This window comes from Mustelus asterias, chromosome 3 (genome assembly GCF_964213995.1).
Source record: "Mustelus asterias chromosome 3, sMusAst1.hap1.1, whole genome shotgun sequence".
Classification (NCBI taxonomy): Eukaryota; Metazoa; Chordata; class Chondrichthyes; order Carcharhiniformes; family Triakidae; genus Mustelus; species Mustelus asterias.
In genome coordinates, this window is record NC_135803.1 from 141139635 (window position 1) to 141166305 (window position 26671).

General features: G+C 45.6%; 1 protein-coding gene across 1 annotated transcript in view; it reads right to left on the reverse strand.

Annotated features, from left to right (window-relative positions):
- LOC144491878 (inter-alpha-trypsin inhibitor heavy chain H3-like) overlaps positions 1 to 26671 on the reverse strand; it is an 89242-nt gene that overhangs the window by 31959 nt on the left and 30612 nt on the right. Inside the window, exons 13-16 of the mRNA XM_078210168.1 lie at positions 21994 to 22179; positions 17130 to 17269; positions 16639 to 16796; positions 15360 to 15465 (exon numbers count right to left, since the gene is read on the reverse strand). Of these exons, the coding sequence (XP_078066294.1) occupies positions 15360 to 15465; positions 16639 to 16796; positions 17130 to 17269; positions 21994 to 22179 (590 nt within the window). The remainder of the gene's footprint in view (positions 1 to 15359; positions 15466 to 16638; positions 16797 to 17129; positions 17270 to 21993; positions 22180 to 26671) is intronic.

The window sequence follows — 26671 nt, forward strand, 5'->3', positions numbered from 1 at the left end:
TGAGGTGAGTAGCGCGATCCGCACCCGCTTTTGTGCCACTTCCCCCTTTACCAAGGCCCGAAAATGGCCGCAATCAGGACTGTGTCTGAAACGGGCGCAAAAGCCATTTAAATGCATTTGCATGCATTTAAATTGACTCAATGGGCTGCACGCCCAACTTTACCGGCACTTCCCCCTTTCCCACTGCATTCACCCATCCGGAATCGGCGCAAAACAGACATGCTCCTTATTAGTCTGATTCAGGCACTCCGTCAATGAGGATTAGTGAGGAGGTAAGTGCTGAGCATCCAATGGCTCTCTGCTTGAGATCGGTGGATGGGGGGCTTGAGAGGGGGTGGGTGGGGGGGGTTGAGGGTAGGTGGGTCCGCTGCCACTCTGCTTGAGATCGGTGGGAGAGGGGGGAAGGACAGTCCGCTGCCACTCTGCCTGAGATCAGTGGAGGGGAAGGGGGGGGGTTCCGCTGCCAGTCTGCTTGAGATCAGTGGAGGGGAAGAGAGGTCCACCGCCACTCTGCCTGAGACCAGTGGGGGAGAAGGTGGAAAGGGAGGGGCCCGTGATTGGTCTGGGTGGCAGGGGTGTGGGGGGAATAAAGGGGTCAGTAATGTTGTGGGGGTGGGGCAATGTCTGTGGGGGCCAGGGGCAGGCATTATCCGGCCTGGGAGGGAAGTGGCAGGGGAGCAGCATTCTAGCATTTTTTTCTGCGCATGAGCAGTTGGAGGCGCCGATCGGAGCTGCAGGATTTTGGGTGTGTTAACACCCGCCCAAAGGCTTGTGCAGCACGATTCGGAATTGCTGATATTTTTGCAGGCAGAGTGCGTATGCGGGCACCTGAGAACGGGACTAAAAGTCGGATTTGAAACATTCCCAGTTTCAAGTCCGCCCAGCACTTAGAATCAAAATGGTAAAATAGGGCCCTTTATCTCCACAAGCACTGTGAGGTGGTCACTGTTACCAATACTGTTGTGGACAGATGCATCTGCTGCTGGCAGATTGGTAAGGATGAGTATATTTGTCCCTATTGTTGGTTCCCTCACATCCTGCCGCAATCTAGCAGTTATGTGCTTTTGGACCCGACCTGCTTGATCAATAGTGCAGCCGCCAAGGCACTCTTGGTAGTGGACATTGGAATCTCCTGCCCAGTGTACACTTTGTGCCCTTGCCACCCTCCGTGCTTTCTCCAAGTGTTGTTCAACATGGAGAAGTATTGATTCATCAGCCGAAGTAGAATAGTCACTGGTAACCAGTAAGAGATTTCCTAGCCCACGTTTAACCTGAAGTCATGATACTTCATGGGGTCCAGAGTCAATGTTGCATCTCTCTCCTGACTCTATACCACTGTGCCACCACATCTGCTCTGTCTGTCCTGCTGGTGGAACAGGACATATCCAGGGATGGTAAGGGACGTTATCTGTAAGGTATGATTCATCACCATTTCGGAGAATCCCTACAGTGCAGAAGGAGGCCATTGGGCCCATCGAGTCTGCACCGACCATAATCCCACACAGGCCCTATCCCCATAACCCCAGGTATTTACCCTAGCTAGTCTCCCTGACACTAAGGGGCAATTTTTAGCATGGCCAATCAACCTAACTCGCACATCTTTGGAGTGTGGGAGGAAACCGGAGCTCCCGGAGGAAACCCACACAGACACGGGGAGAATGTACAAACTCCACACAGACAGTGACCCGAGGCTGGGAATCGAACCCAGGTCCCTGGCGCTGTGAGGCAGCAGTGCTAACCACAGTGCCACCATCGTTCTCCTCTGTGAGAATGGCTATGTCAGGCTATTGCTTGACTAGTCTGTGAGACAGTTCTCCCAATTCTGGCACTAGCCTCCAAATGTTAGCAAGGAAAACTTTGCAGGGTCAAAAGGGCTGTATGCTTTGCCATTGTCTTTTCTGGTGCCTAGGTCAATGCCAGGTGGTCCATCAGGTTTCATTTCTTTGTTGAGACTTTGTAGCAATTGATAGAACTGAGTGGTTTGCTAGGCCATTTCAGAGGACAGTTGAGAGTCAACTACGTAGTGCGTACGGAGTGTTAGCTTTTATTGGTAGAGGGATTGAGTTTCGGAGCCAGGAGGTCATATTGCAGCTGTGCAAAACTCAGGTGCGGCCGCACTTGGAGTATTGCGTACAGTTCTGGTCACCGCATTATAGGAAAGATGTGGAAGCATTGGAAAGGGTGCAGAGGAGATTTACTCGGATGTTGCCTGGTATGGTGGGAAGGTCTTATGAGGAAAGGCTGAGGGACTTGAGGTTGTTTTTGTTAGAGAGAAGAAGGTTAAGAGGTGACTTAATAGAGGCATACAAGATGATCAGAGGATTAGATAGGGTGGATACTGAGAGCCTTTTTCCTCGGATGGTGATAGCTAGCACGAGGGGACATAGCTTTAAATTGAGGGGTGATAGATATAGGACAGATGTCAGAGGTAGGTTCTTCACTCAGAGAGTAGTAAGGTCGTGGAATGCCCTGCCTGCAGCAGTAGTGGACTCGCCAACATTAAGGGCATTTAAATGGTCATTGGATAAACATATGGATGATATTGGAATAGTGTAGGTTCGATGGGCTTTAGATTGGTTTCACTGGTCGGCGCAACATCGAGGGCCGAAGGGCCTGTACTGCGCTGTAATGTTCTATGTTCTATGTTCTACATTGCTGTGGGTCTGGAGTCACATGTAGGCCAGACCAGGTACAGACGGCAGATTTCCTTCCCTAAAGGACATTAGTGAACCAGATAGGTTTTTCCGACAATCGGCAATGGTTTCATAGTCATCAGCAGATTCTTAATTTCAGATAGTTTTTAAAAATTAAATTCACATTCCACCGTCTGCCATGGCAGGATTCAAACCCAGATCCCGAGCACATTAGCTGAGTTTCTGGATTAATAGTCTCGCAATAATACCACTAGACCATCGCCTCCTCCATTCCAGTCCATTGCCATACTTTCTTCCTTGCCATTCTGCCTCTGGAATCTATTCATTTGCCTTACCTGCTCACGGAGCCATCATGACTAATCCTTCAGATGTTGGTAAATGAGGTGGCAATTTTGGAAATCATGGCTTCCTTCACATGTTTGTATTTGATCAAGAATTTCTTACTTTTGTATGGCAGTTTATCTCATCTCAAAATAAAATTGAGATTAATTTCAAAAGACTTACTGAAAAAAGAACCAGGAAAAGGGGGGCTGGCCTCGGAATAATCAAGACGACCTGACAGGCCGGGTAGAGCTTGACCTTTCTGTGTTATCCTAACTGGGCCTGAAAAAGAAAGAAAACACACACTGATTTACATCATTTTTAAAGAAATCTGTGTCCACCATGTAGCCACAGAATTTTATTGCAATCAAGTTTAGCAGTACTTTCTAAAAATTACGTGATTTGTAAATGTATTCATTATATTCTGAAGTTAGTTATCAGCTGTATAAAAGTCCCATGGGCTGGAAAGGCCAACTGAAGAATTATTTTCAGCAATTTGTTTTCTCAATTTTATGATCATTTTGATTTGATTTGATTTATTATTGTCATATGCATTAGTATGCAGTGAAAAGTATTGTTTCTTGCGTGCTATACAGACAGAGCGTACCATTCAGAGAGAAGGAAATGAGAGAGTGCAGAATGTAATGCTACAGTCATAGCTAAGGTGTGGCGAAAGATCGACTTAATGCAAGGTCTTAATAAGTCTGATGGCAGCAGGGTCATGAATGTAGTTTCTTGCGGTCTTGGGCAGAGCAGGAGCCATACCAAGCTGTGATACAACCAGAAAGAATGCTTTCTATGGTGCATCTGTAAAAGTTGGTGAGAGTTGTAGCTGACATGCCAAATATCCTTAGTCTTCTGAGAAAGTAGAGGTGTTGGTAGGCTTTCTTAACTATAGTGTCAGCATGGGGGGACCAGGGCAGGTTGTTGGTGATCTGGACACCTAAAAACTTGAAGCTCTCGACTCTTTGCACTTCATCCCTTTTGATGTAGGCAGGGGCATGTTCTCCTTTATGCTTCCTGAAGTCGATGATAATTTCCTTCATTTTGTTGACATTGAGGGAGAAATTATTGTTACCGCAGCAGTTCACCAGATTCTCTATCTCATTCCTGTACTCCGTCTCATCATTGCTTGAGATCCGACCCACAACGGTGGTGTCATCAGCAAACTTGAAAATCGAGTTGGAGGGGAATTTGGCCACACAGTCATAGGTGTATAAGGAGTATATTAGGGGACTGAGAACAGCCTTGTGGGGCACCCATGTTAAGGATGATCGTGGAGGAGGTGTTGTTGCCTAACCTTACTGATTATGGTCTGTGGGTTAGGAAGTTCAGGATCCAATCACAGAGGGAGGAGCCCAGGCCTAGGCCCAGGAGTTTGGAGGTGAGTTTCATTGGAATAATGGTGTTGAAGGCTGAGCTGTAGTCAATAAATAGGAGTCTGACACAAGTGTCCTTGGTATCTGGGTATTCCAGGGTTGAGTGCAGGGCCAGGGAGATGGCATCTACTGTGGACCTGTTGTGGCAGTATGCAAACTGTAGTGGATCCAGGCAGTCCGGGAGGCTGGAATTGATTCGTGCCACGACTAGCCTTTCGAAGCACTTCATAATGATGGATGTCAGAGCCACCGGACGATAGTCATTAAGGCACGCTGGTTGACTTTTCTTAGGTACTGGGATGATGGTTGTCTTCTTGAAGCAGACAAGGACCACAAATTGTTGTAAAAAGAGGTTGAAGATGTCTGCGAATACCTCTGCCAGCTGATCTGCGCAGGATCTGAGTGCTCGTCCGGTACCCCATCTGGGCCAGTCGCTTTCCGTGGATTGATCTTTGAGAAAGCTGCTCTGACATTTGCAATGGTGACCGCAGATACAGCTTCATCCAAGGCTTCCAGGGTGGAAGGCATGCTCTCACCGATCTCTTGCTCAAAACGGGCGTAGAATGCATTGAGCTCATCAGAGAGCAGTGCGTTGGAGCCGGCGATTTTACATGCCTTCATCTTGTAGCCTGTTATGTCTTGCAGACCTTGCCATAGTTGACGGGGGTCAATGTGGCTAGCCTGGGACTCTAGCTTGGTCCGATACTATCTTTTGGCATCTTTGATGGATCCCCTTAGATCGTATCTGGCTTTCTTGTATAGGTCAGGGTCACCTGACTTGAATGCCTCAGACCTGGATTCAGCAAGCAGTGGATATCCCTGTTCATCCATGGTTTGCAGTTGGGGAACACGCGGATTTGCTTCTTTGGCACACAGTCTTCTACACACTTACTAATGAAGTCAGTTACTGTAGTGGCGTACTCGTTCAAGCTGGTCGCAGAGTTTTTAAATACTGACCAGTCCACTGACTCCAAGCAGTCCCGTAGGAGATCGGCCAATTCCTCAGACCAACATTGCATGACTTTCTTTGATGGATTCTCCCACTTTTGCTTGTAAGCCGGGAGCAGGAGCACAGCTTTGTGGTCTAATTTGCCAAAGTAATGGGTGGGCGATAGAGCGGTAGGCATGTTTGATATTTGCGTAGCAGTGGTCTAGGATGTTTGGACCTCTGGTGGAACAGGAGACGTGGTGGTGGTAACTTGATAGTACGCTCTTGAGCCTGGCCTGATTGAAGTCCCCGGACACGAAGAACAAGACCTCGGGATGTTTTGCCTCAAGGCTATACGTAGTGGTACATATTTCATCCAGCACGACTTTCACGCTCGCATGGGATGGAATGTAAACTGCCAACAGGATAATGGAGGTGAACTCCTGCGGAAGGTAGTGGGACGGCATTTTAGCGTCAAGTATTCTAGGTCCGGGGAGCAGAAACTCGCCAGTGTTGCTACATCTAGGCACTACGAGGTGTTGATTAGGAAGCAGACCCCACCTCCCCTAGCCTTGCATGAGGCCGCTGTACAGTCCATTCAATGGATTGAGAAGCCCTCTGGTTGTAGGGCACAGTCCGGTGAAGCAGGAGTGAGCCATGTCACCATGAAACAGAACACACAGCAGTCCCTCAGTTCTCTTTGGAAAGTGAGTCTGGCTTTAAGTTTGTCGAGCTAGAAGTTTGTCTAGCTTGTTTTCCAGACATTGGACCTTGACTCTACCTTTTCTTCCTTGTCCAGTCTCATCCTACCTATGTTCATGATTCTTCTGATGCCCCACGTCATTTCAACAATTTCCAGTTCCTCATCCCTAACCACTTCCTCTTCACTATGGATATGGTCTGAGGGCTCACTGCTTCTTACTTGAACAGAGGCCTGAATGGTGCTCATCCACAACTGCTCTCTTTCTCTTTTGCTCTTTCATTGAACACATTCTCCTTTAACTTGTCTAACGTCCTCCAAAATAAAAGGTGTTGCCAAGGGTGCTCACATGGGCTCTAGTTATGCCTGTTATGTATGTGAAATATTCCTTGTTCCAGTCCCCTCCTGCAACATATTTTTGCTACATCGATGACTGCATCAGTGCTGCTTCATGCTCTTATCCCAATCTGGGAATATTCATATATTTTGCTTCCAAATTCCGCCTTCACACGGTCCATCTTCAACACTTCCTTGACTTCTCTGTCTCCACTTCTCAGGATAGGCTGTCTAATAATATTTATTAAAAGCCCACTGACTCCCACAGCTACCTCAACTACTCTTCCTCACACCCATAAGGACTCCATTCCATTCTCCCAGTTTTTCCATCTCCAGTCCATCTGTTCTGATGATGTTATCTTCTACAACATCTGACCTGTTTTCCTTTTTTCTTAACTGAGGATTTCTCCCACTCTGGTTGAAAGGACCCTCAACTATGTTTGACCCATTTCCAGCACATCTGCCCTCACCCCTTCCTCATCCTCCCAGAACCATGATGGGGTCCCCCTTGTCCTCACTTTCCACTCACTAACTTCCACAGTTAAAGCATCATCCTCCATCATTTCCGCCACCTCCAGCACGATGCCACCAATAAACATATCTTCCCCTCCCCTATTAGCATTCTGAAGGGATCGTTCCCTGTGTGACACTCTGGCGGCTCCTCTATCACCCCCAACACCTCACCCCCTTCCCACGGCACCCTCCCAAGCAACAACAGATGGCGTAACATTTGCCTCTTTACCTCCTCCCACCCCATTGTCTAAGGCCCCAAACATTACTTCCAGATGAAGCTGTGATTTACTTGAACTCCTTTCACTTTCATTCACTGCTCACTATGCAGCCTCCTCTATAATGGGGAGACAAAACAGAGACGAGGTGACTACTTGTGGAACATCCCCGCTCAGTCCGCAAGCATGGTCCCGACCTTCTAGTTGCTCGCCATTTTAATTCACCACCTTGCTCTCATGCCCTCATTTCTGCCTTTGGCTTGTTGCCGTGTTCCAGTGCAGCCCAACACAAACATGATGAAAAGCACCTCACTTTATAGTCTTCTGGACTCAACGTTGAGTTCAAAAACTCTGGACAACGAATGCTATCCTCCATTTTGCTTTTTTCCCCAAGATACCAGTCTGTATCTTATTTTCATGTTTCTGCTTTCACACATAACTGCCATCCATTTTGCCAGTAAGACTTACTATGGACCAATGTGTTCTTTCTTTATTGTAACAATTACCAGTCCCTTTGCCTTTTGTTCTGGAACATTTTTGTAATTTTATCTGTCCCTTCCTGTAACCTATCCCTGAACTGAGGGGAGGTGATGGTCTAGTGGTACTATCACTAAACTAGTAATCCAGAAACGCAGCAAATGTTCTGGGAACCGAATCCAGCCACAGCAGATGGTGGAATTTGAATTCAATAAAAAATATCTGGAATTAAGAATCCACTGATGACCATGAAACCATTGTTGGAAAAACCCATCTGGTTCACTAATTTAGGGAAGGAAATCTGCTGCTCCTACCCGGTTTGCCTACACGTGACTCCAGAGCCACAGCAAATGACCAATTGCCCTCCAAGGGCAACTAGGGATGGGCAATAAATGCTGACCAGTCAGGGATACCCATGTCCCATCTGACCCTTTTTTTTACAGTATAAAACCCATTATATTTCTATCTTTCTTCAGTTCTGAAGACATGTCAGATTGGATTGAAAACATTAAATCTGTTTTTCTCTCCACAGATGCTGCCTATTCAGTGGGGCTTTTGCAACATTTTCTGTTTTTATTTCAGATTTCTAGCATCTGCAGCATTTTGCTTTTATTTTAGTGTCTAATCCTTTAGGCATAGCTTGATATCATAACTTTATTTTTTTACCATACTGGTATTTGACAAAATGTCTCTTACGTTTGTATAGCAGTTTGTCACCTCTCTCAGAAAAATAAAATTAAGGGTAATTTCAAGAAAGTACACCTATCAAATATTCACCAGCAATTTTGGTCTTTTTGGTTGTACCTGTAAATGTACGTCTATTTGCATATACTCATGGAATGTTGTTGGAACAAAGTTTTAAAGAGTTATGTGATACATAAAAGTATTCATCACACACTAATTTTCATTATTAGCTGTATATAATTCAGTAAATTGGAAAAAAGCCTCAAAAGTAGTTTGAGCAATTTGATAGATCAGTTTTGTACTAACTCTTGGTTCAAGTGCATCGCATCTCAAGGTTTTATGCCTTCTAAGTGTTATATATGTGTGGGACAAAATAAAGCAATCATAAGTGGCAATTTAATGCATAAATGGATATTGTTATGATCCCTGTAGAGATTGTTAAATTTGAAAACAAGATGACTTTCCCAAAAGACCAGTGGAATTAATTGAAGGACAATATTTCTCTTTTTTACTGCAACAAACAAACTAAAGTTAACATAGATCAAAGATAATTAACAGACAATTGGAACATCAAACCAAAGAAAAAGATAAGTTTTCTTCAGCAGAGGATCATCTCTCCTCTCTGTTAGGGGAAGTAAAATACATTTATTAAAAGGGAGTTAAAGCTAATACTCCTGATTTAGAGTAAAGAGCACATGCTCATTAAATGCTTACACAACCAATGAACTTTACATACCCTTCAGACTAATAGCAACAGAACTCTCCAGTGAGGCTATGGGAACCAACTTTGTTTACTGGTAGGACACTAGTTAAGACAGATCAGATTACGTACAATCTCTGGATAGGATAAGGAGAAGACAAATGGTATCTAGCTAGGAGGAGATAACAAAATCTGCTCGGGTGAAATGTTTAATATAAACTTGTATGTAGACAAGCTTGGAAATTAAACAATGTTCTGTGTACATGACCAGCAAGGTGAATGTTTTGTGATTTGGCAGAGTGCTATATTAGTGATCTCGAAGACAGTTCCTGCATGCTTGAATAAACGATTTTGACTTGTCCCTGAGTTTCACAGAGGTCCACCATAACATCACCATGCCAAGTCAAAACTTTCAGTGTCCTTCAATAATTGTCCCACTCCACCTGAATTTTCATTTGTATAGTAGCTTATCACATCTCTCAGAAATGGGAAGGCAGTGGCAAAAAAAGCATCGTTACTGGGATCGTAATCCAGAGACCCAGGTTATTGGTCAGGGGACTGGGTTCAAATCCCACGTAGGCAGAAGATGGGATTTACACTTAGTAAAAACCTGGAATTAAAGCTTAATGAAGACCAATGTCAATTGTCATTAAAAACCCAACTAGTTCACTAATATCTTTTAGGAAGAAAACTGTCTTCCTTACCTGGTTTGGCCTACATGTGACAGAAATGTGGTTGATACTTACATGCCCTAGGCCACTTACTTGAACGAGTCACTACAATAGGAAACAAAAAGAATGAAACTGGTTGGACTATGTGGCATTGATCTAGACACTAGAAACAACAACAGCAAATTCAGCCCTGTCAACTAACATCTGGAGCTTGTGCCTAAATTGGGAGAGCTTTCTCACAGACCAGTCAAGCAACAGCCTAATACCGTCATACTCACGTAATGTCCCAGACACCGCCATCACCATTCCTGGGTATGTCCTGTCCCACCGGCAGGACAGACCCAGCAGAGGTGGCAGCACAGTGGTATACTGTCAGGAGGGAATTTGCTCTGGGAGTCCTGAACATCGACTTTGGACCCCATGAAATCTCATGGCACCAGATCAAACATGGGCAAGGAAACCTCCTGCTGATTGCCACGTACTGTCCCACCTCAGCTGATGAGTCAGTACTCCTCCATGTTGAACACCACTTGCAGGAAGTACTGAGGGTGGCAAGGGCACAGAGTCTACTCTGGGTGACAAACTTCAATGTCCGTCACCAAGAGTAGCTCGGCAGTAGCACCACAGACTGAGCTGGCCGGATCCTAAAGGACATAATGATAGACTGGGACTGTGGCAGGTGGTGAGGGAACTAACAAGAACCGATCTGTCTGTCGCAGGTGCATCTGTCCATGACAATATCAGCGGGAGTGACCACTGCACAGTCCTTGTGGAGCCAAAGCCCCATCTTCACAGTGAGAATACCCTCCATCATGTTGTGTGGCACAATTACCGTGCGAAATGGAATAGACTTCGAACAGATCTAGCAACTCCAGAATGGGCATCCACAAGGCGCTATGGCCATCAGCAGCAGCAGAACTGTATTCAACCATAATCTGTAACTGGCATTTTCCCCTCTCTACCATTACCATTAAGCCAAGGGTACAATGAAGAGTGCAGGAGGGCATGCCAGGAGCAGCACCAGGCACACCTAAAAATGAGGTGTCAGTCTGGTGAAGCTACAACATGGGACTATTTGTGTGTCAAACAGCATAAGCAGCAGGTAATAGACAGAGCTAAGCAATTCCATAACCAACAGATCAGATCTAATATCTGCAGCTCTGCCACATCCAGCTATAAATGGTGGTGAACAATTAAACAACTCACAAGAGGAGAAAGTTCCACAAATGTCCCCATGCTCAATGGTGGAGGAGCCCAGCACATCAGTGCAAAAGATAAGGTTGAAACATTCTCAACAATCTTCAGCCAAGTGGATGATTCATCTCAGCCTCTTATAGCAGACACCAGAATCACAGATGTCAGTCTTTAGCCAATTCAATTCACTCCACGTGATATCAAGATACAGCGGAAGACACTGGATGCTGCAAAGGCTAAGGGCCCTAACAATATTCCAGCAATAGTACTGAAGAATTGTGCTCCAGAACTTACCACGTCCCTAGCCAACCTGTTAGAGTACAGCTAAAAATATTGGCATCTACCCGACAATGTGGACAATTGCCCAAGTATGTCCTGCACATGACAATCCTGAAACAGGACAAATCCTACCTGGCCAATTACTGTCCTGCCAGTCTGTTCTTGATCACCAGTAAAGTGATGGAAGGGATCTTCAACAGTGCTATCAAACGGCACTTACTCAGCAATAACCTGCTCATGGATATTCAGTTTGGGTTCCACCAGGGTCACTCAGCTCCTGACCTCATTGCAGCCTTGGTTCAAACATGGACAAAAGAGCTGAACGTCAGAGGTGAGGGGAGAATGACTGCCCTTGACATCAAGGCAGCAATTGATCAAGTATGGCATCAAGGAGCCCGAGCAAAACTGGAGTCAAATGGGAATCAGGTGCAATCCTTCTACTGGTTGGAGTCATACCTAGCACAAAGGAAGATGGTTGTGGTGATTGGAAGTCAATCATCGCAGCTCCAGGATATTACTAGAGGAGTTCCTCAGGGTAGCGTCCTCGGCCTAACCATCTTCAGTGCTTCATGAAAGACTTTCCTTCCATCAAAAGGTCAGAAATTGGAATGTTCACCAATGACTGCACAATGTTCAGTACCATTCGGGACACCTCAGATGCTGAAACAGTCCCTGTCCAAATACAGCAAAGCTGGACAATATTCACGCTTGGGCTAACAAGTGGCAAGTAACATTCGCACCATACAAGTGACAGACAATGACCATCTCCAACAAGAGAGGATCTAACCATCGCCCTAGACATTCAATGGCATTACCATTGCTGAATCTCACACTTTCAACATCTTGGGGGTTACCATTGACCATAAACTCGACTAGCTATGTAAATACTGTGACTACCAGAACAGGTGAAAGGCTAGGAATCTGCAGTGAGTAATCTGCCTCCTGATTCTCCAAAGCCTGTCCACCATCTACAAGGCACAAGTCAGGTGTGTGATGGAACACCCTCCACTTGCCTGGAGTTGTGCAGCTTCAACAACACTTAAGAAGCTTGATATACCATCCAGGACAAAGCAGCCCACCTCTTCCACAAATATTCAATCTCTACAACACTGACGTACAATAGCAATACCATCTACAAGATGCACTGCAGGAACTCACCAAGGATCCTGAGGCAGCACCTTCCAAACCCACGACCACTACAATCTGGAAGGAGAAGAGTAGATACCTGCGAACACCACCACCTGGAGGCTCCTCTCCAAGTCACTGACCATTCTTACTTGGAAAAATATCATTGTTCCTTCACTGTCACTGGGTCAAAAACCTGGAATTCCCTCCCTAACAGCACTGTGGGTGGACCTGCACCACAGAGACTGCAGCAGTTCAAGAAGACAACTCACCACCACTTTCTAAAAGGCAACTTGGGAAGTGCAATAAATGCTGGCATAGCCAGCAATGCCCACATCTTATAAATGAATAAAAAAATAAGAAACACTTCAAGATTAAAATTGATTAAAAAAAACTTACGTCCGCTAATTCCCCCATGACTCAGAGAACGTGTTGTATAAGATAATTCTGAAAAAGAAATGAAAACGTGCGTCCATTTATATTATTATTCTGTATCTAGCATGCATCATGAAATCCCTACAATGCAGAAGGAAGCTATTCAGCCCATTGAGCCTGCACCGACAACAATCCCACCCAGGCCCTAGCCCCATAACCCCATGTATTCACCCTACTAGTCCCCCTGACACTAAGGGGCAATTTAGCATGGCCAATCCACCTAATCTTTGAATCTACAGAATGTTGTTAGAACCAATTTTAGTAACATTTCTAAAGAAATATATAATTTGTAAACCTATTTAATGGATTCAAAATGTAATTATCAGCTGCATTTAGTTCAGTGTGTAAAATATTTTGAGCAATTTGATTCATCCGTTTTGTGTTACCTCTTATTTCAAGGGCTTCACATATCAAATTGTTACATCTGTCTGGGACAAAAAAGGTAATGGCTGCGACTCTCCCCAAAAAATTCTAAGTCCTCAATCACTGGCCAGCCCCGCAACACCCCATCACTGCCCCACTTTGACTTCCCCCCACCCCACAATTGCTGGCCTCCCAGACCTCTCTGGGCCAGCTCCGATGTACCCCCTTTCCCAGCCCACCTCGGTCTCCTGCTTCCCCTCTTGACAGTCCCGAACACTCACCCGCACTCCCCCTACCCCTCCGCCCTCACCGGCAGTCCCGAACCCCCCTCCTCCTGGCAGTCCTGGCCATGCCCCGAACAGCCCCAACCCGGATAGCCAGCCCCGATCTCCTCTTCCTTCCCTCTGCTTGTATTCCTCTGACAGAGTGGTAGCAGGACCCCCCTCCATCCCCACCCGAACGTGCCCCCCATAGGCCCCACCCCCTTGGTACTGCCCGATGCCCGGTGGGCAGTGCCAAGGTGCCCCTTGGATATTGCTGGGGCCTGGTTGGCACTGCCCGGGGGCACTGTCCAGGAGGCACCCCCTCTTACCCCTGACCTCTTGGGGGGGCCTCAATGACCTCTCTTCACTCCATCGGGGTAGGCCACCTGTTCCCCATTAGTGGGGAACAATTGTAAACCCAGCTGGAGTGAACAACAACTGGCGGGGGTGGGGGGGGGGGGGAGATGGAGACTTCAGTCCCGGGCCTGCTAATCAGATGCTAATGTTAATTTCAATATTGAAATCAGCTCAGCGCTCTCAAAATTTTTATCTTGGTTACATTTCTTTATTCACCTCTCTGCACCATATACAGTTAACAATTCAATTTATAACAGAAGGGATAAAATAAAGTTACTTAACTCTTCAGAAAAATGACCAATCTTACACAAACTTGTCTCCAAATGCTTTCTTCCACACATCCACCAACATTAGGATGCACTGCACATGCCTTCAAGATCAATCTCTTTCCCAATACCTCACCATTTCCATCTGGGCAACTTATTCTTCATGTTCCCTATGTTAAAGTTGCAAGCTACCCACACATAAAACTCCTTCAGTCATGTAACCAATTCCAATTCCAATGAAGCGTCACACAAGCATTTCTGTGACTGTGCAAATGATGGGCACCTTTACATCTCCTGCTGATATCCCACTTTCTTCTGCCATTGGCATTTCCACTCCCATTTCATTGGTATAGCTTCTTCCTCTGCCATTCAGGCCTTGACAACTGTTCTTTTGTGTCTCCTGCTCATGGTGTTATCAATTGCCTTCCTTTCCACGTTGATAAATGAGATGGCAATGCTTTGAAATTATGCCTTCCTTCACAAATTTGTGTTTAACAAGATATATGTTCCATTTGTATAGCAGTTTCTCACATCTCTGAGAAGCATCTCAAAGATTAAAGGCAGAATTTTGCCAGTTTTTTGACCAAGTGTCAACTCAGGCAGGAAATGCGGGGTGTAGTCCGTCAGCTGCACTGCTGGCCTTTCCCACCATAATGTTTCACAGTTAAGTCAAAAAAGATTAAGGAGGTGGGTGTTTATCCGGCAGTAGGGATACTTTAGTTGCAAGCAATAAAAGAACTAACCTCAGAAAGTAAATTGAAGAAAAAGTTTCATAAAGAAACTTTAATACTTCAACACTTGGGGCCACACCCTGGGCAGTTACAGCATGTTACCATTGGTTACATTATAACAGTGGGTGTCACACTGGGCCTGTCCTGCCAGCAACCTTTGTTTCTGAAAGATCGGACCGCCCTTCTAAAGGGCGACCCAATGTAAAACAGATAAAAATAGATTAAACGACCTCCCCCAACCCCACCACAGAACCCTCCCCTGCCCCCACCAAAGAACTCTCCCACCACAAAATGGAATCCTCCCCACCACAGAATCCCACCCCCCCAATGGACACAGATTCTACCTCCCCCTACCATGGACACAGAAGCACATCCCACACAGAACTTCCCTCAACACTGCCCTTGAACTGCCAGAGGGCGGTGCCCGGGCATGCCAGGGTACTGCCTGAGCATGACCCCACCCCCGGGGGTTGTATTCAGCTGTGCCCCCCAGCAAATTCTGTTCGCCAGGTGTACATTGTGGGGGATCTGTCATAGTTCACGTTAGCCCTCACGCCGACATGAATGGACAGTCCACTGTGGGGGTCTTTCAGGTGCAAGTGATTGATCTGCGTATTCAAACAGATGTAAATGGGGATCCCGAAATTTAACTTTCGGATACCTGTTACACCATTGGCAGGGGGTGAGACAATTGAGTGGGGAAATCCCACCAACTAAAAGTTGTTTTGGTATTTCCACTCAATCCTTCATCCTCTCCACCATTTCTACCTGCCGAAAATGGGAGCAGGAAATCCCCTCCTAAGATTATTTTCAAAAGACTTACTTGGTTGAGATTTTGCTGATACTTGAAATCTTTGTGCTACTAAGTCCTCTTCTGAAAAAGAAATTAAAGCATACAGTTAGTTATAAAATTATTTTTAAAAATTGTGTCTAACATGTAGCTATAGCATAGTGTTAGTGTGATGATACTGTGCTATTTTGATATATTTTATGTTTCTGTAGACTGCTTTAAGAAGCAGTGTTTTGTTACTAGAGTGGATTTAGCTGGTAAAATTGTCGCAGATGCTAAGAATGCAGGCTAATAACTGATTTTAGCTAGGAATATGTTACTATCCAGAGTTCATGGACCTTTTGTTTATTTAGGTTCTCTTGGGATTTTAGACTAGGTATGCAGAATCATGTGGTTTTTGATTAGGTTGATTGACAGGAACAGAGTCATGTAATTAATCTGAGGAGCTTTTCTTGCAGGAAAGCCCAGTTTCATTTTATAACAGAAGCAGTTGCTGCCTGGCTGCCAGAAGAAAACAATATCTCTCTGTCTCTTTCTTCTTAAAGGCTTTCTGAAAGCTCCAAGCCTGGTAACCTAAGTATAAGCAAGTATGCCTGTGTTTTGCTAACTAATTTTAAAGAGAGTTTTGAGTCTATGAAAGAAATATTGCTTGATTGGAATTCATAGTGGTAGGTTAGCAGTTAAGAATTGTGTCTTGTCATGTTTAAGTATTGTTCAACTGTAAAACTTCAAACTAATTCATTTGTTATTGTTAAACTAGGTTGTTACCAAGGCTCGATCGCGGCCATTTTCGGGCCTTGGTAAAAGGACACCTGGCACGAGGTGGGGGTGCGGATCGCGCTACTCACTCCACGCCCGACTTTACCAAGTTTTCGCGCCTGAAAATGGGTGCAATGTGATGGTAAAATCGGGCCTTAGTGTCAGGGGGATTAACAGGGTAGATAAGTGGGGTTACAGAGATAGGGCCTGGGTGAGATTATTGTTGGTGCACACTTGATGGGCCGAATGGCCTCCTTCTGCACTGTAAGGATTCTATGATTTTATGATAAATAGTCTCTTAGTGTCCCATGATGTATAGATTACGGGGGTAAATATGTGGGGTTATGGAGATAGGGCTTGGTAAAATGCTCTTTCAAGGATTTGGTGCAGACTCGATGGGCCGAATGGCCTCCTTCTGCACTGTAGGCATTCTATGAATTAAAGATATACAATTGCAAAATCAAGGTTTAATGAAATGTAGTTTTATTCAAACATTACCATCTTCTGATGGTTTGTCAGCCACAAAGGTGTCATTGTTGTTTTCCTCTGGTTTTGTGACGACCATTGATGTTAAAGGAGTTACAAAGCTGTATTTCAGTGAAAGTTCCAGGATTCGATCCGTTAGGTTTTTCTTTTCATTAGTTTCTGCAGAAATCCTGAGTACAACAATTAGTAGCAATTAATTTTCGAACATATTTGTCATCCAATGCAGTCGACACTTGTTCTGCCATTTAAACAACTGTTCCTGCAATCATTTTTAATGGTTCATGCAACTTTTGTCCACACAAGGATGACCCAAGCCATGAATCAAACCAGGGTCCCTGACGCTGTGAGGCAGCAGTGCTAACCACTGTGCCACTGAAGGGATAAAAACCAAAATATTAACCAATCTTTCAGCTGCTGATGGACCATATATGTTAGTCTACCAATCACTGTTTGTACAGCAATTACATTTCAAGCTCACAGACAGAAAACTCCTGCTACTTTACCGCTTCTCTAAGAGCTGTTGTATGGTCAAATAAGCCCACAGTCGCTCAGTGAAATCACCAAAAATGTATTGCTGCTGCTGAGTGATATCTTCAGCTGCTGAGACCTTCACCTCAGTTTGTAGAGTTAAGTTTTCATTGGCCTGTGGAAGAATGAAGCCCATTACATTTTGTCCCTTGTTCCATCACATCAGCTTTGCAATCAATTACGTTTTTACAGATAAAGGCCAAAATTTTCCGGCTCTTCCCACTGGCGGGATCTTTCCATCCCGCCTATGGTGCCAACGCTCCCCCCTCCGCCATGGCATGTTCCCCAATGTTGTTGGAGGGTGCATGGCATGCAAAGCTGTAGACATCGACTGGACTGGAAGATTCCACCACTGGCCAATGGTGGACTGCCTCCACCGCCGGAAAATAAGCCACAAGAGGGGGGGCAAATAATCCTTTCATTTTTATGTATTAGGCACAAAATATGTGAGCTATTTCATCAATCCAAACAACAAAAAATGACAGGATTTTTGCAATATAATAATAATTTTGTGTTGATTTGAAATTTTTAACTTTTCCTGGTCAACATTTATCCCTCAGGCAACTTCACTGGAACATATTAACTGGTCAGGGATCCCATTGTTGGTTTTGGGATCTTGCTGTGTGCAATTTGGCTGCTGTGGTTGTCTACATAACAACATTAAGCTATGTTGTTATAGCTTAACAATAGCTTAACAGCAAAAATAAATGAAGCAATGTGAGATGTCCAAAATATCCAAAAGACGTATGTTCAAATGCTTTCATTATGATAAAGCTTCCATCAGGAACTTCAGCTGAACAATGCTGGGTGCAACTTCTTAGCAGGAAGTGCATTAGGGAGATCAGGTGTGTGTGCAATAGCACCCTCTAGCAGTCATCAGCCAGCTTCCCAGCAATTACAGATTCCGTCCACTCCCCCTCCTGGCGAGAATCACACTTTGCCTCATTTTCTTTCTCTAAGGGTGATAAGATTTGAATTTTTCTCTCGCCCAAAAAAACAGGTCTGAAACTCTCCCGTTTTCACTTTGAATCTTTTGGTAAGATTGTTCCCCCCCCCACCCCACCTTCCCCAGACTTGGATTTCAATGACACAAAATTAAAAACTGGCCATCCACATAAAAATAGAGAGCATGGAAAATGTTGACAAGGAGTATGTGAGGGCAATTGAAGCAAAAATCAGGAAAATTGTAGAAAAAAAACCAGATGGTCCAATATTTCAATTTCACTGCATCACCACGAGTTTAAATTGCCCTCGCTGCCTTCCGGAGGACACAACTTGCTCAGTCGATTGGGCAGATAAATGACGGGCCAAACTTAACATAGAGAAATTCAAGATTCTGGAATTTGGAAGTGAAGGATACCAATATTAAATAATAACATTTTAAAAAGAGCTGAAGAGCTGAGAGATAAGATTGTTTAGAAGTACATCCGCAAATTGATAAAGTTGCAGCAAAAGCATGTAAGATCCTAGACTTTATGAATCGGGATATAGAGTACTGAACCAAAAGTAAGTGTTGTGGTGGTAACGTCACTGCCCTAATAATCCAGAGCTCCAGGCTAATCGTCTGGAGGCACAGGTTTCATACCCTCCATGCCAACTCATAGCACTTACATGTCCATTTACCCTGTATGCACTCTGTATGAACCAATGAGGTCTACAGTAATGGCATGTGTGGAAAAGCTTAAAAGCGGCCACTTCCAATTTTCTTTAAAATACTGCTGATACTACAATCCAATTAAAGTGTCAATAAATCAGACCTTTAAGGTATCAGTAGTAATATCTTCAAGCATCTGGCACCTCTTTATCTTAAGTAAATAAACATTGAACCTTTGGCAAAATAAACCTAAAAGAAAAAGTCAAGCAACAATTTTAACGTGCACTTGCTTCTACAAACAATGGAAGTCTGGACTCTCAGATAAGCCTCACTATGCATGCAATTTAAGGCAATCGCAGTAATAGAGAGATCAAGGAGTGTGTGTACACAAATCTTTGAAGATGGCAAGATTAGTAAAAAGACTGTTAAAAAAGGCATTCTTAGTTTTAAAAGTACAGACATAGGGCCCGATTTTACCAACAATTTGCAACCATTTTCGGGCGCGAAATCGTGGTAAAGTTGGGTGTGAGGCCTTTATCGCGATCTGCACCCGTGTCCACGCAGATTGCCACTTTACCAAGACCCGCGAATGGATTTGCATGCATTTAAATTGAATTAATGAACTGCCCGCCCAACTCTATCAGCATTTCCCCCTTTACCACCGCGTTTACCAATCCGGAACCGCGCTTTTAGGGACCTGCTGAATAAAAGTCTGAGTCGGGTGCTCCAGCCTCTGAAGAGCGCGTTCAGTGTTTCCAACGGCTCTCTGACTCAGATCAGTGGTGGAGGTGGGTCAGATCATTCTCTGGTTGGAGGGGGGGAAGAGAATGAGGTCAAATCATTGTCTGGTTGGGGAGGGGGAAGAGGTGGGTCAGATGTATCTCTGGAGGAGGGAGGGCCGATCATTGTCTGGTGGTGGGGGGAGGGCTGATCGTTGCCTGGTGGTGGGGGGGGAGGAGGAGGGTCAGATGTTCTTCTGGAGAGGAGGGGGAGTGAGGCCAGACCATTCCCTGGGGGGGGGGGGGAGTGAGGCAAGTTCGTTGTTGGGGGGGGGAGTGAGGCCAGATCGTTGTCTGGGGGGGGAGGAGGGAGGCGGGTAAGATGTATCTCGGGGGGGCAGATGGATCTCTGGTGGGGGGGCAGATAGATCTCTGGTGGGGGGGGCAAATGGATCTCTGGTGGGGGGCAGGGGGGTCCACTGCCACTCTGCGGGCGATCGGTGGGGGGAAAGGGGAGCAGGGGTGGCGATCGGTCTGGGTAGTGGAGGGGTGGATAAGGGGGGCAGTGATGTGTGTGTGTGTCCCTTATCCACCCTCCCCACTACCCACACACATCACTGCCCCCCTTATCCACCCCCCCACTACTCACACACATAACTGCCCCCCTTATCCATCCCCCCACTACCCACACACATCACTGCCCCCCTTATCCACTCCCCCACTACCCAGATCGATGGCCACCCCTGCCCCCCTCCCCCCCCAGTGATCACCCGCTGAGTGGCAGCGGACCCCTCTGCCCCCCCACCAGAGATCCATCTGCCCCCTCCCAGAGATCCATCTGCGCCCCCCCCCGAGATACATCTTACCTGCCTCCCTCCTCCCCCCCCCCCCCCAAGATACACCCTCGCTTCCGCTTTTCGCTCCCGGGCCGCTTTCTCCGCTTTCTGCGGCTCAGGAGCGATCTGACATGGGTGTGTTTTTTCCAATTTTTTTCTCACTGCACATGCGCAGTTCAGAGCTCCGATCGTTCTGGCCGCGCTAAGCCCCACCCACAGCGCGAATGGGACTGGAGATGGCTGAGAGTGTATGGAGGCGCCTGAAAGCAGATTTCTAAGTCGGATCTGTACTACGCCCAGATTCGGCACTTGGAATGAAAATGGTAAAATCAGGCCCATAGAGTGCAAAAGCAACAAAAAATATGTAAAGGGTGGAATTAGTGTCAAACGAGTTAGAAAACAGTAGGTTTTATTGCCGTTTTTTTCTACAACGTAAGATAAGCAAATTTACGGCACTCTGTGCAAACCAGGAGCCATCATGTAATCCTCGCCAGTGAAACGGGCGGGGGGGGGGGGGGGGGGGGGCGATGTGGAAGGAATTTGATAAAGTATATATGGAAAGAATTTTGTGAGTGGCAGGTTGGTAACCAGAAGACATGGATTTAAGGTTGCTGGAAAGACAACCAGAGGCAACATTTGGGAAACATTTTTATGCAGTGAGTTATTCTGACCTTAAATATACTAACTGAAGAAGTGGTGAAAGCAGTTTCGATGATAACTTTCAAAAAGGCAGTAGGATAAAGATCTGAAAAGGAAATATTTTTCAAGCTAAGAGGAAAGAGCATGGAAGTGGGACCCAACTTTTTCGATGAATATTCATCAGCGTGATGGCTTTCTCTGTTGTGTCTCTATGATTTTAAGAGATTTTTGTTAGGGTGGTTGTTCGAAAAAGTTCACAGAAAAAGTAATGGAAGCAAAATTCATCAGAATATCATTTAAAAGGGAAGTTTTTTTTTATTTGTTTGGGGGATGTAGGCGTCACTGGTAGGACCAGCATTTATTGCCCAATTATCTCTAATTGCCTTTGAGCTGAGTGGTTTGCTGGGCCATTTCAGAGGACATTTAAGAGTCAACTTCATTGCTGTGGATCTGGAGTCACATGTAGAATCATAGAATCCCTACAGTGCAGAAAGAGGCCATTCAGCCCATCGAGCCTGCACTGACAACAATCCCACCCAGGCCCTATCCACATCACACCACTATTCACTCTGCTAATCTCCCTGGAGGCTAAGGGTCAATTTAGCATGGCCAATCAACCTAACTTGCACATTTTTGGAAGACCAGGTAAGGACAGCAGATTTCCTTCCCTAAAGGACATGAGTGACCTAGATAGGTTTTTATTCCAATCGACAATGGTTTCATGGTCATCATTAGCCTTTTAATTCCAGATTTTAATTGAATTCAAATTTCACCATCTGCCATGACGGAATTGAACCCAGATCCTGTAGCATTACCTTGAGTCTCTGGATTACTAGTCCAGCAACAATACCACTATGCCACTGCTTCCCCCCTGAGAGAACATTTTAGAAAAATATGAGAAATGGGAAGGGAGCCTGGATTAAGTAGATAGTTCTTTCAAAGGGCTGGCATAAGCATGATGGGTAACTTCCTACCACAGTGTAATACTGTATTCTGTAATTCATACAAAATGTAAATAAATACATTGGAATAACTGATAGAGAATACTTACAGTTTGAGCATGGAGCCTTGCTGTGAGTGAATCTATGCTATTGTCTAAAATCTTGCCAGCCACGACAATTTCAGACCCATTGTAAATCTGTCTAAAATTGACCTGAGTTAATTCTGAAATGAAATTCTCTGGATAATGTAGCTCAATATCCAACAGCAGAGGATTGGCCACTTCATCATAAAAACCCTGTGAAAAAGAAAAAAAATAAAGAATTTGGCATTAATTATAATACTGATAAATCTTTATCCTCGAAACTCCTATTGAAGCACTCAGAATACATTTGTATTTGTAAGGTTTTTTTTTACACAGTTTTAGCTCTCACTACACAGTTGCCTTGCTAAGGGCCAACAATACTAAAAGCACTACAGCAGCCAAATATCAGTGTTCCTGCGTGCCACACAAGGGCAGGGGCTGTGAGCTGCAGAGCTCTTGGACAACAGAGGACAACTTAATTTCATAGAATTATTGGGCCCGATTTTACCAAAACTGGTAGTGTACCAGTGATGGTGTATCCCTTTACAGACCCAGCTTGGTCTTTCTCCAGTGTCTCCTCTTGGACTTGTACTGATCTTGTAGCCGGTTTTCATGTGGATCCACTATGGAATCGGCCGGTTCTGCTTCATCTTCTTAGCGAGGAAGCACTTCATCCTGAAGGTTTTGTGGGATGGCATGGCCGCACGTCCACTCCGGCAGGAGGGATTCGTTCCTCCGGTGGGGAGGAGGGATCGGCCGCAGACTGGAAGCGGACCCCCCTGCCCCCTCCCTCCCCACCGATCGGCCGCAGACTGGCAGCGGAACCCCCCCACCCCCCGACCAGAGGATGATCTGGGTCCCGCCCCCCCCCTCCACCCAACCCCCCCCCCCACTCCGACCAGAGGATGATCGTCAGAGAGCCGCTCTCTCCGCTTTCTGCTTTATTTTTCTTTCGCGCCCGGGCGCGCTCTGTCAGATTTTTTCGAACTGCGCATGCGCAGTTCAGAGCTCCGAACGGTCGGCCCGCGCTGAGCCCTGCCCACAGCGCGAATCGGACCGGAGCCGGCAAAACGCATATGGGCGTGCTGGAAAGCGGATTCCAGGCGCGGATCTATTTGACGCCCGGATTTGGCAATTAGACTCAAAATGGTAAAATCAGGCCCATAGAATCGCTGCAGTGCAAAAGGAGGCCATTTGGCCCATCGCGTCTGCACCGATCACAATCCCACCAAGGCCCTATTCCCGTAACCCCACATATTTACTCTGCTAATCCCCCTGACACTAGGGGCAATTTAGCTTGGAAATCAACCTAACTTGCACATCTTTGGACTGTGGGAGGAAACTGGAGCACCCGGAGGAAACCCACACAGGTACGGGGAGAAAGTGCAAACTCCACACAGGCAGTGGCACGAGGCCGGAATTGAACCCAGGTCCCTGGCGCTGTGAGGCAGCAGTGCTATCCACTGTGCCGCCCTCATTTATTGATGCAGCACTGAGATTTGCCTCAGGGAGTGCTGGAAAGGAGGCTGTCATTTGTGACACTGAAGAACATCCTTCCTAAAAAAAAGACTGGTACAAGCTTGACATTTACTTATTATGTCACAAATGAGCTTACATTAACACTGCAATGAAATTACTGCGAAAATCCCCTAGTAGCCACACTCTGGCACCTGTTCGGGTGCACTGAGGGAGAATTCAGCGTGGCCATTGCACCTAACCAGCATGTCTTTGGAGGGTGGGAGAAAACCAGAGCACTTGGAGGAAACCCAGGCAGACACAAAGGGAATATGCAGACTCTCACAGACAGTGACCCAAGTCGGGAATCGAACCCAGATGGGTGCTGTGAGGCAGCAGTGCGAACCACTGTGCCACTGTGCCACCCACAAAAGCTGACAGAATAAAAACCCAGAGGTCCTGCTTTCAATGTTGAAAGACGATGGCAGATCTGGGGAGAGCTGGCAAGGTAAGATTATCCAATGAATGCCCAGGTGTGCATATTAGAGAATATAATACTGTTCTTTGCTCTTGCTATCCCATTCAAAGAATTCTGACAACCTCACATCTCAAGAATGCTGACTATATCTGGTCATACTGCAACAAGACATAAATATAAGCTGCAACATATAAGTGACACTGCTGTCAAACTGAAATGCTATACCTGTCTTTACGCAAATCCTTCAAACATAGGCTAGCATACATGACAAGTGTACATTATTTGTTTTTCATTTATTTTGATATATGTTGTGAATGATGGCCAATGGCGGAATCTCCTTTCATTCTCTCTGTATATTTCATAGAATCATAGAATCATAGAATGTAAGGCACGGAGATAGGCACTTCGGCCCAAACTGGTCTATGTCAACCAAAAAGCCCATGTAAGCTAACCCCATTTGACTGCATTTGGCCCATATCCCCCTGTAGAATTATAGAATACTTGTGCCTGAGAAAACACAATAAGAGAGGCAGGAGAAAAATATTAACACAAGGAGTGAAAATTCTGGATATCATGGCACCATTTTTAAAGTAACAAAGGGAAGTTTGTTTCAGAGTCCCGAATTTAGACATATTGGGCAAACATGTTCGTCGGTTATGAAGGGTGCGCTGAAAGTATAGAGTTTGTAATTTTCCAGCATTAATATTAATGGACAGAAATATCATATGGAATCCACTTTGCTAGAAATTGCAATATCAGCCCTATTTCCAAAGCCCTATTACCAAAGGGAATCTTTGGAAATGTTACAGAGATGCTGAAGAAACAACATGGCAATTTGGTCTAATCTACTCTTAGGGTGGAATCTTACCAATTGCAAGGAGGTGGTTTTGGTGGCAAGCATTGGAGGAATATTTGAAAATTATGTGTTGGGTTGGCCACCTGAGATGCCCCACTGTTTGGCAGCAACAGGTAGCTAAATAATGCCAATTTACTGGCCAATTGGGACTAGATTGGGAACGTTGCAGGATGGTATCAGTGGTGGGTAGGCTGCACACTGCAGGCAAAACCTGGCAGGTCCCTTGAAGTAACTTCCTGATGGTAGAGCAGGGGACAGTGAGGCCTTCTGTAGATAAACCTACCCCTTCTCTCCAAGTAGTGTCTTCCACAGAGTGGCAGACTATTCAGTGGAGGGAGAGTTAGCCTGGCAGATGTGGCCATGAATCATTTTAAATAATTTGTCATTCCACAGAACCTTCATCTTAGAAACATAGATAGAAATGATAGGCGCGATCTTATTGGCCATTCCCACTGTAGTGAGGTCAGAGAATTTGGCAGCCAGCCAAATCTCTGTTCACTGCAACAGGATGGGAAATCCCACCAATGTGAATGGCCTTAACATTCTGGCCATAGAAAATAGGAGCAGGAGTAGGCCATTCGGCCCCTTGAGTCTGCTCTGCCAAATCTTTATGATCATGGCTGATCATTCAACTCAGTAACCTGTTCCCACTTTCCCCCCCACATTCTTTGATCTCTCGAGCCCAAAGCACTATATCTAACTCCTTCTTGAAAACATGCAATGTTTTGGCCTCAGTTTCCTTCTGTGGTACAGAATTCCACAGGTTCGCCACTCTCTGGGTGAAGAAATTTCTCCTCATTTCTGTCCTAAATGGTTTGCCCCTTATCCTCAGACTGTGACCCCTGGGTCTGGACTCTCCTGCCATTGGGATCATCCTTTCTGCATCCACTTTGCCTAGTCCTGTTAGAATTTTATAGGTTTCTATGAGATCCATCTCATTCTTGTAAACTCCAGTGGCTATAACCCTAACCAACCCAATCTCTCCTCATATGTCAGTCCTGCCACCCCAGGAATCAGTCTCGTAAACCTTTGCTGCACTTCCTCCATAGTAAGAACATCCTTCCTCAGATAAGGAGACTAAAACTTCACACAATATTCCAGGTGTGGCCTCACCAAGGCCCTGTATAACTGCAGCAAGACATCCCTATTCCTGTCCTTGAATCATCTTGCTATGAAGGTCAACCTACTATTTGCCTTCTTTACTGCCTGCTGCATTTGGATGCTTACTTTCAATGACTGATGTTAGAGGACACCCAGGTTACTTTGCACATTCCTCTCTCCCAATCTATAGTCATTCAGATAATAATCTGCCTTCCTGTATTTGCTACCAAAGTGGATAATCTCACATTTACCCACACATTATACTACACTTGTCATGCATCCACCCACTCACTCAGCTTGGAAATTTTGAGATGCGCTCACATTCCCCCGTCTGCTACAGCAGCATCAACCTCTCCTGGTGGGACTGCCAACATGGCAACACTGCAGGCCCTCAGGTTGGCCCAGTTGGGTATCTGTCCCACCTTTTTTCCATGATTGGACGGTGCTCCTGTAGACAGCCTCCTAATTAGTTGCCTCTGGTAACATAGCTCAGTAAAAAGTCTCACAACACCAGGTTAAAGTCCAACCAAGCTCAGGCCAGCAGCCAACAGGATCGGCACCCATTTTTGGTCCAAACCTCTGAGAATTTTAAAGATGGCAAGATTCCACCCTCCCCGATTGGCGGCAGGGCAGGAAGGTTGTTCACTCGCCTTCCTGACTCAGACTTATGGGCAGAGGTGGGGAGCTGATGAGGTCCCCACCTGGCATCATCCCACCTGATTGAAAGTCCATATCACAATGGATATCAGGAACTATTCTGAAATGGCAAGAAAAGCATGATTCACTATAACATATGTTTTGTTTTTCCACATTCC